At 43.9% G+C, this 13,472-nt stretch overlaps 1 protein-coding gene across 1 annotated transcript in view; it reads right to left on the bottom strand.

Annotated features, from left to right (window-relative positions):
- LOC147112538 (uncharacterized) overlaps positions 1 to 10,827 on the bottom strand; it is a 28,594-nt gene extending 17,767 nt beyond the window's left edge. Inside the window, exons 1-3 of the mRNA XM_085996871.1 lie at positions 10,356 to 10,827; positions 3,268 to 3,330; positions 1,930 to 2,066 (exon numbers count right to left, since the gene is read on the bottom strand). Of these exons, the coding sequence (XP_085852997.1) occupies positions 1,930 to 2,066; positions 3,268 to 3,330; positions 10,356 to 10,555 (400 nt within the window). The 5' untranslated portion in view covers positions 10,556 to 10,827. The remainder of the gene's footprint in view (positions 1 to 1,929; positions 2,067 to 3,267; positions 3,331 to 10,355) is intronic.
- Positions 10,828 to 13,472: the final 2,645 nt, after the last annotated feature.

Genomic DNA, 13,472 nt, shown 5'->3' with positions numbered 1-13,472 from the left:
ATACCCTCCATTGTGTTGTGTGGTACTACCACTGTGCTAAATGGGATAGATTCAGAACCAGTCTAGCAGCTCAGAACTGGGCATCCATGAGGTGCTGTAGGCCATCAGCAGCAGAATTGCATTCCACCACAATCAGTAACCTCATTGCCTGGCATATCCCTCACACTACCATTAACCAGGATTGGGCCCCTGGCTTGATGGTAATGAGTGTAGAACTGCATGCCAGAAGCAGTACCAGGCATATCTTAAAAATGAGCTGCAACATAGGACTACATACATGCTAAAAAATGGAAGCAGTATGCTATAGACTGCGCTAAGCGATCCCAAAATCAACAGATCAGATCAAAGCTCTACGGTCCTTCCACCAATCGTGAATGGTGGTGGACCATTAAACGACTAACTAACTGGAGGAGGAGGTTCCATGAATATCCTCATCCTCCAATGAGGGTGGAGCCCAGCATATGAGTGCAAAAGACAAGGCTGAAGATTTTGCAACCATCTTCAGCCAGAAGGGCCAACTGGATGATCCATATCGGCCTCCTCCTGAGGTCCCCACCATCACAGAAGCTAGTCTTCAGTCAATTTGATTCACTCCACATGATATCAAGAAATGGCTGAGCGCACTGGATACAGCAAAGGTTATGGGTCCCGACAATATCCCGGCTGTCATGCTGAAGCCTTGTGCTCCAGAACTAGCCACGCCTCTAGTCAAGCTGTTCCATTACAGCTACAACATTGGCATCTATCCGACAATGTGGATAATTTATACCATCCTGACTTAGAAGTATATCGCTGTTCCCTCATTGTCGCTGGGTCAAAATCCTGGAACTCCCTCCCTAACAGCACTGTGGGAGTACCTTCACCTCACGGACTGCAACGGTTCAAGAAGGCGGCTCGCCACCACCTTCTCGAGGGCAATTAGGGATGGGTAATAAATGCTGCCCTAGCCAGCGACGTCCACATTCCCATGAACGAATAATATAAAAAGTTGAAATGAATGGAAGAAGTCCACGACCTGCATCTGCAACACATTGCAGGAGGGTTCTCATAGAACACCCTGGAGTCTAACAGCCTGGGATATTATTGTAGCTTCAAGACTTGTGAAAGATCCAAAGTGGGGGGGGGGGGTCTCTTTTAGTCTGATAATTGCTCCTGTAAAGGATCTTGGGATGCTTTACTACATTAAATGCAAGTTGCTGTTGATATAGTAGCAATAATCATTTGGGCAGAAATGAGGTAGAGGGTTTAACTTTGCCCCATAGGCCCCATTTAAAGGTGGCAGAGCAGGCTTGTGGTGGACCTTAAAGGAACCTGGCAGTTTTTTGTGGCAGCAGTGAAAATGTATTTTTTTTTATCTTGTGGCAGATTTAAGGTATTGGCCTTTAAGAATGCATTTTACTGCCCCTAAAATGGATAGTAAGTCAGAGGAGAATCCAGGCCTAGATGTATTTTAACATCATTCCATGACAACAATGTAAACTTTAGTATGTAATTTCACACACTTTCCTTTTATTCTGTAGTTTATGGTCTTCTAATTGTATATGCAATCCACTAGACCAATGTAAAAGGAAAGAAACGAAAATCAATAATTCTTTTTCAGAAGGGAAGGTTAAATAAAAGTCAAGCTTTTGGGGGTTGAAAGTGGGCTTGGATTGTTCAATGATGATCGCCCTACCATTTGATCGATTTTTTGATTTTAGAGGATGTATTGCATATTTCACCTTGGATCAATTGTTTCTTCTCCCCACTAAGTCTGAAAGTAAATATCCTATTCTTTATCGGTTCAATATTTTGAATGTTTTCATGATTTGAAATACCTTCCATGCCAGTGTTCCTCTTCCAAGTGCTTGAAGTTTGAGGACAGTACAGCATCAAAGCTTAATATATATATAAATATTGGGCACATACCCAGAATGCTAGCGGCCATACCTGGACAGTCAATTCTGCTAAATAAGTGGTCTTTATGACTTCTTGTGTGGAAGCACGTGGTACAGTAGTCAAAATTATCACACTGAGTACAAACAAATCTGGTGCCCACAATTGGGTCTCTTCCGCAACCATCACACCTTTTTTGATCACAGAAGAGAAAGTACTGTTAGATTTTACATGTGGTAACTAGTGCTGTTTCTATAAATTATTTAACATGGCTCACTATTAATACAATATAATAAGGCTTTGCTGTTATAAGAAATTACAGCCAGTAATTGTGTACTAATTATACTTTAATTTTGCTTTTTTTACCCCTCTTGAACAATTATCAACAAGTTATTTTACTAAGTGCCCTGTGCCTCTTAAGCCAAAGTATCCTTATGGCCAACTGAACTGACTGGATGAAATTATTCTAAGTAACAAGAATGTTGCTACCAGTGTAAAGGGCAAAAACTTCTTCATTTCTTAACGAGCATTTGGTGCTAGCCTGTGCAAAAGCTTTACTTGTCTACAGTAAGAAATGTTTGATCATGTCGAAGAGAGAGTTGGAGGATGAGAGTCTGGATATAAGCTCCTAAAGCCAGAGGCAGCTTTGCATGCCCAAACTGTTACTGCTACTAGACAAAACAAACCCATTAAGCTAGTGACCTAGGCTCGTCCTTTGCAAGCCCATTCATGGAATAATAAAGATGCCAGTCCTTTACCATTGTACGTTGGCAAACATCTCCCCTACAATGTTCTGTTCCGATTAGGTAGCTTATTAAAAGTAGGCCGACCTACTCATCTACAGAGACACAAGACATCAGTTCCACATTCCACTATGACTACCAGCAGCTTTAAAAACATACTTTTTCAAATATTTATCCAGTTCCTTTTTTAAATCTATTCTTGATCCTGCTTCCACCACTTCCAAAAACGATATCCAGTTCAGCTCACAAGGGGTCCAACTAGTCACGTATTGGGCAGTATGGGTGCTGAGACCACTTGCGGGAGTGATGAGTCTCACTATACTCAAGACAATACCTAAGGAAGACCTTAAACTTGTAACATACACATAGAAACATAGAAGAAAGGAGTAGGCCATTCGGCCCCTCGAGCCTGCTCTGCCATTCAATGAGATCATGGCTGATCATCCAAATTCAGTACCCTGTCCCTGCCTTCTCCCCATATCCCTTGATCCCTTTAGCCTTAACTGTATCTATTTGTCCTTCTATGAATGGTAATAAAGATAATTGCAAATCAACCTGCATTAATGATCCCATATTTGAGTATTACATTTCAGCTTGAAAGATTGTGGATAATCTAGAAAAATAATAAACTATCACTAACGACACTTACAAAATAAAGAGTTCTGTAATGTAGTGTATCCATCCAAAATCAATATCATCTGTTTGTGGAATCCTGAAATATTTAAAAAATGGTAAGTGTGAGGTGCAATATTCCAATTTGAATAAAACATTTTTAGTACAATAGGGCTTCTTGCTCAATAGTTACAAATTTAAACAAGATACTATAGTTAGAGGAGGAATCAAAGCAAATCTTTTTCACATATTTACAGATAGTCAGCATAAGTTCCCTAAAACATACTTTTTTCAATTTTATTTGTGATGTTTAAACTGGGAATATTTTAAAAAAAAATACAACACAATTCAGTCCAACACTAGAATGGTCCCAGCATGTTTTACCTTTTGATGTTCCAAAGGTTTCATTTTTTTTACTTTGAAATAGCAATATTTAATCTTATAAAAGCACCATGAACAGATTTGGTTCCCCAATAAGCAATTACTAGAAAATGTTTACTATTTCAAGATCTGTATTGAAATCCATGGATACTTTACGATTACCAACAAAACCTATCTTTTGCCTCATAAAAGAAAAACTGAGAGGCAGACACCATAGCCTGGATTTTGCTATAATAATGGTGAGGCTATTATTACAGGGTAAATCTGACAGCAACTTCTGCCGTTCGCACGACTGTGTGGCTGTTCATGGTTCCAACGCCATCAAGTTTGCGGATGATACCACGGTGGTAGGCCAGATCACCAACAACGATGAGTCAGCTTACAGGGAGGAGGTCCAGCATCTCGTGAAGTGGTGCGCCGATAACAACCTGGCCCTCAACATCAAGAAAACCAAAGACATCATTGTGGACCTCAGGAAGTCTAAAGGCAGAAGTCACACCCCCATCCACATCCATGGGGCTGTGGTGGAAAGGGTGGACAGCTTTAAGTTCCTTGGAGTCCACATCACGGAAGACCTCTCCTGGTCCCTCAATACCTCCTCTCTGGCAAAGAAGGCCCAGTAGTGCCTATATTTCCTAAGGAGGCTGAAGGGATGTAACCTGTCACCCCTGATCCTCTCTAACTTTTACCGCTGCACAATAGAGAGTATCCTGACGAACTGTATCACAGTATGGTATGGCAGCTGTAGCTACTATGACCGGAAAGCCCTGCAGCGGGTAGTCAAAACTGCCCAACGCATTACCGGCACCCGGCTACCGACCATAGAGCACATATACCAGAAACGCTGTTTACGGAGGTCACGGACCAGCATCAAAGACCCTACCCACCCCAGCCACAGTCTGTTCGCCCTCCTGCCATCTGGGAGACGCTACAGATGCATTCGCACCCGAACGACCAGATTTAGGAACAGCTTCTTTCCCAGGGCTGTCATCCTACTGAACTCCACAAATAAACTCTAAAGCCTGCACATCTGCCAATGCACTTTATTATGTTTATGTTAATGTATTACAAGTCAAATGAATGTTGAATGTTTAAATGTCTTAATCTAAATGTGCACTCTCGGGAGCCGCAAGCCTACATTTCGTTGTACTGCACTTGTGCACTAACAATGACAATAAAGTTGATTTATTATTATTATTATGCATAGTTAAATGCGGAAATCCAGAAGTTGCTGTCAGAGATACCCTGCTCCTCCACAGGATGCGCTGTTGCAGTCCTCACCGATTAGACTCGGCATTGAATCACTGTAAAGGCGTGAACTTGGGTATTTACCCACTAGTTCTGCACTAAAGACGGCTGAAAAAGTTAGGGCTAGTACATTTAGGAGTATGGAAGTTTTTAACGGCATAGTAAGTGATAATTACTGCTGAACAACCTCTCTGGCCCATAAAAGTTAATGTTATAAGTGTGGAGTCTCATTCCCTCAGAAGAAAATTAATGTTGCAGATTTAAAAATTTTTTTTTTTACTTTTTCTGTTTGTCTCTTTTATCTCTCCCTAATTCCTATCTCTATTTCCCAATCTTTATTTTGCTTTCTCTACATAATTTAAATATAATTTATATTTCCTGCTTCATACTTCCAGCTTTGGACTCTGCGTGGCACAGTAAGGATACTTCAATCTGATTGGTTGAAGAGCCTCACTGTTGCACAGACGCCACAGATCCCCTGTAGAGGGCTAGTGAAAATCTCCGCTGACAAACCCGCAAAATGGGCAGTTGTCACTAAGGTAAACAGCAAAGGCCATTCATTCGCCGTTGAGAGCTAAATCCGGGCCCGTGTCTCTCGTTGCCTGAAATTGAACTTACTGCGGCAGAGGCTGAATTTTCTGCAGTTTTTTATATTTTACCTTTGCATTCTAGGACTGATTATGGGTTTCTTAATTCTCTTGACTTTTAGCAGCTTTCACCTAAGCATGGTAAATCCAAGTACAATTCAATACAAATATATTTTCATGTAAATATTTTAAAAATTCTGTATTCCTGTGTGTACTTGGCTTTTCCTATTTATCTTTGTTTAGCACTTTTAAAAAATATACTTTCGAGCTCTGGGACATCTTTTTCATTTTGATTCTCACAAATAAAATTAATCAGAGATTTGTGAATTAGGTATAACAAAATTTGTTTGAGTTCTTAATTCAAAAGTTTTTTGGAATTTTTCTTCATTTCTGGTGAATTTTCATTTTTCTATTGTTAAGACTTAAGAATTAAAAGGGTGCTATCTTTTGAAATTTTGAAAATTTAGCACCAGGCACTAAGGATTCTGAACTTCTACTAAATTGGGAGTTAGCGCCTCAGGAAGGAAGTAGGGTGCTAAATCAAGCGCTCATGACCTCAGTGGGGTGGTACAGGGCCGTTACCAGCAGAGCGCTAATGAATTTCAGGTGCAATGCACTCAGCAATGATCCTTCACAGTGGTTCCTTCCAGCTCTTAAAGGGGAGATTGCAGCATTGTGCAGATTCTCATTTTCAGCATTGCTGGCTTTGAGGCGACCTGCGAGCAAGTGAATCCCCTGATGACTGTGGCTGTTCCCACTCCCAGGGAGAGAGCTTGTCGGTTCACAGACGTGGCATTGGTGGCTGGAGTGGAGCGAAGGAGGGCAATGCTGTTCCCGGCCACTGGAAGGAGGCCATTGTCCCTGGTGTTCAGGGCAATGGGGAGGGAAGTGGCCCAGGAGATCTCAGCCAGTAGTGTGGTGGAACATAGCCTGACACAGTGCTGCAAGAAATTCAACAACTTCAAGGTGAGTACATGCTTCAACAGCTCCTACATACCAGCATCTGCACCTCAGTATGTGCACACTGCACAAACAACCACTCACCTACTCAAACTTACATCCACATCTCACTCCTTACCTACAATCACAGCTATTCAACGACGGCAGACATATCTCCCAGACACACAGCTGGACTCTGACTCAAACACATTTGTTTCTCTTGCAGGCCAAGATGGCCCACAATAGGAGGGCGCAGCAGAGAACAGGCGGGGGTGATGCGCAGCTCCAGCAGCTTTCAGACCTGGAGGAGCGAGTGCTGCGACTCATTTGGCAGCAGGTGGTGGACGCCGTGGCCATAGGCAACTTCGACCCCCTTGGGGGCAACAATGATACGTTCATCCCCTCTCCTCTCATCCCATTTCCCCCTCATACCGCAAACCTTTCTCACTTTACACCTCCTGAGAATGTCTGCATTCCTTGCTCCATTCCTGCCCCCCTGCCTTCACCTTAACGTGAGAGTTGTACCTTTTTGCTTTCAGATAATCAGCAACCAGATGACCAGCCTATCCCTGAGCGTGAGCTTATCCCCACAGAGTGAGGGAGGTGAAGAGCAGGAGGAGCAAAGCATCGCGTCACTGCATCTCTCACCCGCAGGCACCACCTTAGATACTGGCACTTTGCGATATTTAGAGGCAAGTTTAATAGAGGGGCCTGCACTGGTGATGCACCGGGGACGAGCGGGCTACAGCAAGGACAGGGGGAAAGGGTAGTTCAGGAGTCAGCTCCCCGGAGGGCGACTTTGCGCGTGAGTTCTGCTGCACAGGACTCAGATGAGGACCTCAATGGGAAGGCGTTCACTAGAAGGCTGATGGCCATGCACACCAAGATGATAGGTGCAATGGCAAGGGTGCTCGAGAGCCTCTCAACAATGGTAGGGAGCATGGAGGAGTCCACCTCCAACATTGCACAGAGCTCTGCGCACACCATGGAGCCCATTACTTCCACTATGCAGAGGATGGTGGACTCCCAGAGAGACCATGCGATTCCAGACCTCATGCCGCGTGTGATGGGTGATGTGGCAGCTTCCATTGCAGCGCAGGCGGAAGCGACGCAACGTCTTAGTGCTGTAATGCAGTCAATGGTTGCTGCCATCAAGTCTCAGACTGTTCTCCTGCAGTCTCAGCTTGATGCCACAAAAGCTCTGAATGCTGCCATCATCGCTGAGTCTGCCACAGTCCACCGGGGATCTCACGGTGTCACAGCAGGCCAGCAATTGGTGCTCCAGCAGATTGGTAGGGATACTCAGGTGCTGCCCCAGGGGAGTGGGAGTGGGTCAGTGGAGCAGGAACCTGCAGTCCACTCTCAGGATGACAGCATTCCTGCTCCTACCACTGCCACTCCGCTATTGCACATGTCGCTGCCTGTCATCCAGTCAGCCCAGGCTGCTGCTGCCCATGCTGAGGTGGTGCAGTCTACAGCCGGGCCTTCCAGGCCCAGAGCTGGTCGAGGATATCCTGCAAGGCCATCTAAAATCTCTGACACCGACACTCCGCAGCCTTCCACCAGCCCTGCTGCAGCCACTCGGAAGACACTACGTAGGAGCACTAGATTAGGAAAGGGGACTGTAAAGAGGGGAGGCAAGGGTTTACACAAGGGTGATTAGTCAATATTGTTGTAGATATGTGGTTAATGGTTTTTGATAAATTTATTACTGGAATGTTGCAGATTTGGTGCTGTGCCACACTTCAGTTCTGAGGTGTGGTATGGAATCACAAAGTGATGGAATGATGGCGACGTGCTCAGCAACCAGAAAGAGGACTCGAAATTACTGGAAACGACGTCTGATGAGGTGGTTACTGACTGACCTTGCAGAACGCCGATTGAGTGGCTGCCTCCTCCGTCACTTCTGTTCGTCCTCCTGCTCCTCTTCCTCCTTGTCCTCGTCTTTGTCCTACTGAGGTGGTGCGACTATGCCTGGTGGCAATGGCTGCACCCTCATAATGGCCAAGTTGTGCAGCATGCAGCAGACGATGACAAAAAGTGACACCCGCTCAGCTGAGTACAGGAGGGCTCCTCCCGAGTGGTCAAGGCAGTGGAACCGTTGCTTGAGCACCCCGATGGTCTGCTCAATGATGTTCCTGGTGGCAGCATGGCTCTCATTATATGAGTGCTGGCCAGGAGTGTTGGGGTTGCAGAGGGCAGTCATGAGCCAGGTGGAGAGCAGATAGCCCTTGTCTCCCAGCAGCCAGCCGCAAGCTTGATGTGGTGGCTGGAATAGAGTTGGCACACTGGTCTGGTGCAGGATGAAGGCATCGTGGCTGCTGCCAGGATAGCTGGCATTGATGGTCAGGATTCGCCATGTGTGGTCGCACACCAAATGCACTTTAAATGAGTGGTAGCCTTTGTGGTTATGGAATACCTCAAGATTGTTATGAGGTGCCCGTAAAGCAATATGGGTGTAGTCAGTGGCCCCCTGCACCATGGGGAAGCCCGCTATCCTGGTAAAGCCACATGCAGGCTCACACTGCTTCTCTGGTCATGGGGAAGGAAATGTAGTCCCTTCTTCTGTACAGAGCATCTGTGACCTGGCGGATGGAGCAATGGACGGCAAACTGGGAGATGTTGGAGATGTCGCCTGTCGCACACTGGAATGATCCACTGGCATAGAAATTGAGGGCAACAGCAACCTTGACTGCCACTGAGAGAGCGGTGGTGGTCCTGACCTGAGGCTCGAGGTCTGGCTGCAGGAGGTGGCAGAGCTCTGTGACCACATCCTTGCTGAAGCGGAGCCTTCTAAGACACTGCTCCTTAGTGAAATTAATGTAGGAGAACTGCTGCCGGATAAGGCCTTCTGTTGAGAGCCCTGTTGGCCCTCCCACCTCTGGCCCCATTTTGCACTCTTTCTCTGTGCTTCAGTTGCATCCGACGTTGACGCTGGAGGGCAAGGTCCAGTGCCAGTACTGCCCCCATGAAAGGATCCAAATATTGCACTTTCAAATCTTCCCTCAATGAAACTGAAGAATCTTTGTGCCAGAACACTCGTTAAAATGCAAAACGCTCAAATCGGTCAAAAGGCTTCTTTGCCGATGCGAAACTAACAAAGCAGCATTGTTGGCCGACGAAAACGAAACCGGGTGTGGACGCCTTTAAATAGCGTCCCCCAGAGACGCTAACGGGAGGCGCAAAGGTGCCCGATTTCTAGCCCAAAGTCTTTGAGAACTCCTACATTATTTCTGTAATTGATTTAATCAGGCTCTTAATTTTGCAGAAAGGTTTATTTCATTTCTTGCTTTGAGGTTCAGCCAGAGAAAATCTATCTCCGCCTGGCCTTGGCTACTTACATTTGTGTAATTTCACTTCTAAATTTTTCTGAGTTTATTTTATTTCCTAGAATTATTTCACTCAGAGGGTAGTAAATCTATGGAATTTGCTACCTCAGAGAGCTGTGGAAGCTGCGACATTAAATAAATTTAAAACGGAGATAGACAGTTTCCTAGCTGATAAGGGAATTAGGGGTTACGGGGAGCGGGCAGAGAAGTGGACGTGAGTCTAGGTTCGGATCAGCCATGATCCTATTGAATGGCGGAGCAGGCCCGAGGGGCCGTATGGCCTACTCCTGCTCCTACTTCTTATGTTCTTATTACCTCACTGCTTTCATGCCAAGGAAATCAATCCAAATGAAAACAACAGCTTTTTCCTGGTGACTCAATAAGGATCAAACTTACTGTAATGCAACCACAAATGCCTCAGGTTTGATCCCTACTGTGTGCTTGACTATTTTGTTTCAGCCAGCTAGACATAGATTTATTTCATTTTTTCTAGTCTTATCACTGTAAATTGAATGGCAAAACTTTCTCCTGTTTTTTTTATTCTCAAAGTCAAAGCTGAAAATAGAAAATCCCAATTCTTAAGGGGATTAGAGGTGAAACTATTTTCACCCCAACATAAGCACTAATAACACAGAACCTACTTGATTTGCTGTATCCATGTCTGAGCATTTTCTGAGCGCAGTACATGTCGCAGTACTATTTTCTGACCCATAGCTATGTTAAGGTTGTCAATGTCATTTTTCGTCATGCCCTTTATGCTTTCAAGTGTGGAAAGACCATGGCGCTTTAACAGATTAATTGTGTCTTCATTCAGATAATGACATCTGCACCAATCTTCCATGCTGCTCACAAGCCTGTGAGAGTTAGCACAAACAGCATTTAGCTTAATAATTACTGTACAACTATTTTACGCTGAAAGAGGAACTTTTTTCCAGACACTATATAAATACAAGTTCTCTCTCTCTCTCTCTCTCATATCAGCAACTCAGAAAACTTATTCAACTACACCTCCTAGCTGTGCGACCTCTACCCTCAAGAAGGATAAGAGCAACAAAATCATAAGAACTTCACCAGACCAGTAAATTCAGCAAAAGGCACTCTGATCCCATGATCAGAGCTAGCACAAAGTGGCACTGGACTGCTAGCTGAAACAAAGCTGAGTAAACTTATGACTAATAAGGCAAAAGTTAGAGGTACAAGGGGATTATAAAGTCCAGAAGGAGCCAGTTCAGGTTCTGAAATATTGGCCCAGATTTTGCGATGGGTAATTACGGCGACCTGTCAGCGTCCGCTGTCATTACCCCTCAGAAACTGACCGTAACTTCAGGATTTAATGCATGCGCATCTAATCGCAGAAATCCTGAAGTTGCGATCAGTCATTCAATGCTCCCACACTGGCTGTGCTGTGGACCACCCCGCCCCAAATAGCTGGCAATCCATGAAATCAGTGGAACTGACGAAAACTTTTCTGCGCTAATATCACTGTTAAATACTCCATTAAATGTTACTCCCTGTTGGAATAGGTGTAAGTGGGGTGTTAACTGCGTATTGACTGCTAAACAAATGTTCTGGCCCTGATAGACTCATTTTTATATTTGTGGAGTATCAAATTTCTCCATTATGATAACAATTAAAAAAAATTCTAAACTTACATTTTTTTAAATTTGGTCATGATATTTTAGCTTCTACCTTATCCCCATATGGAAGTCCCAATCTTTATTTTGCTGTCTAAAATTTTAAAAAGTGATGATAAAATGCAGCTTTCCATTTCCTGGTTTGCTGTCTGTGAGAATTCTTCAAAGTGATTGGCTGCTTAGATAGCCTGTTGGCGTCACTGCAGCTCTTTGCTGGAGTTTCCCATTACACTGCGCTACAATCAATTGCACGTCGAGAAAGGTAAATTTCTCACCACAGAGAGCACGAGATCACTGTGGGCAGCTTTCTTCAAGGCCAGCAGTGAGCGTCTTTGCTTCATTGCTGACCGCAAATTACGGGCTATTGTAATTCCTTTGCGTATGTGTACAATAGTTTTATCAATTATATACAATGTTTATTTTGGGACATGGGGTGCATGTTTTATGAACCTCTCCGGCTCTCCACCTCACTTTCCTCCTTAAAACCTACCTCTTTGACCAAGCTTTTGGACACTTGCCCTAATTTCTCCTTATGTGGCTCAGTGTCAATTTTTTTTGTCTTATAATACTCCTGTGAAGTGCCTTGGGATGTTTTACTAAAGGTGCTATATAAGTACACGTTGTTGTTGTTGTTGTTGGGTAGCACGATGTTTAAAGTATCTCACTGTGTGACACACAAATGTTTACTCTGATATAGTGGCTATTCTCACCATGTGATTACACAACCTCGCCATCAGACAAGTGCTCAGGTTATATGTCTCATGTCAGCTGTGGCTCAGAGAATAATTCAGTATTGTGGTGGTGAAATATATAGGCCCAGATACTCGTGTCGGGGGCTTCCCGCGGGTGCAAGCCCCCGACCTACACTTACCTAGCGCGCCGGCAGTTGAAGCCTGGGCCTGCGTGGATTTCCTGTCTGTGGCCCGGCTCAGCTCCCGGCGCGCTGTGCTTGCGTGATCCAGCGGCGTAGTTAGTGCGATGTGTTGGCTGGGATCATGTGAGCACTGGGCAACCAATCGGAGGATGCAAAAGTTCATTCATGAGTTTGACAATAAGAACTGTCAAACACATGAAAACTCCGGGCGCCCAAACCGGTACTTAATCTTGAAATAAAAAAATTTTAAAGTCACACTATTTAAATGAACTATAAATAATTTAAATAACTATTTTAAACAATAATTTAAATTTTTGAAAAAATAATTTTATAAAAAATCGGGGCTAAAAATACACTTGCCTTACTGTAAAGTCTTTAAAAATAATAAACCTGTGGAAAAAAAATTCTAATTTTAATTAATAGACCACTTACCTTTTAAAATCAAGTCCTTACATCTGCTTTTTTAAAGTGTAAAAAGTGGAGGCCTTCATGCACGGGCAAACCTGGAAAAAAAAAAGGAAGTTCAACGCGCAGGCGCAGACTCCTGCGCGCACGCGTTCGACCTCTGAACCCCTTGGTTCAGAGGATCGGAAATGCCGGTTTCCCGTGCATGCGCTGTGCATGCAGAAAACCGGCAATTCCATCGGTCCCACGCGTGAGTACACGGTGCTTACTCGCGTGTTGGGACACTAATTTCTGGGCCAGTATGTTTAAATGTTTAAATTTTATTTAAACCTTTATTTTGGACATTAGAGATTTCACTCACTGAGTAAAAAATTGTGTTTCTTTTAAGGAAGCATTTTGAATTTTGAGTGATTTGTGGAAACTCATTGGCCAGACTCTGCAATCGCAGGATGATATCATTTCACTACAATATTGTGGCTATTCTGTGTCGCACAGCGTGACACCTTTTGTAGTTTTTGCTTTGTGTTTTATAAACCTTTAAGTATATTAAGCTGAGAGAGAAATAGAGAGACTTCTATGTTCATGTTCAATTTCCCCCCCCCAAAAATGAATTTTGACGCCAATTACCCACCTGTGTTTTGTTAGCAGAAAAGATAACTCCTTACTCCTGTGAAACAGAGATAGCAATTACTAACACCCAAGAGAGAGACAGGCAAAAGATAGAGAAAAGCAGATTGATGGTATCTTTCCTCATTCTAATTTGATTTTTCATTCTAATTTGATTTTTTTTTTACTAAAGTTGAATTTTGAAAGCAGCATAGCATATTTGAGCCAAACAGATTGGA

Source organism: Somniosus microcephalus, chromosome 9 (assembly GCF_052327205.1).
Source record: "Somniosus microcephalus isolate GS21.2 chromosome 9, FLI_Smic_1.0, whole genome shotgun sequence".
In the NCBI taxonomy this organism is placed as follows: domain Eukaryota; kingdom Metazoa; phylum Chordata; class Chondrichthyes; order Squaliformes; family Somniosidae; genus Somniosus; species Somniosus microcephalus.
Note: the sequence above shows the minus strand (reverse complement) of the source record. Positions and strands in the feature narration are given on the sequence as shown.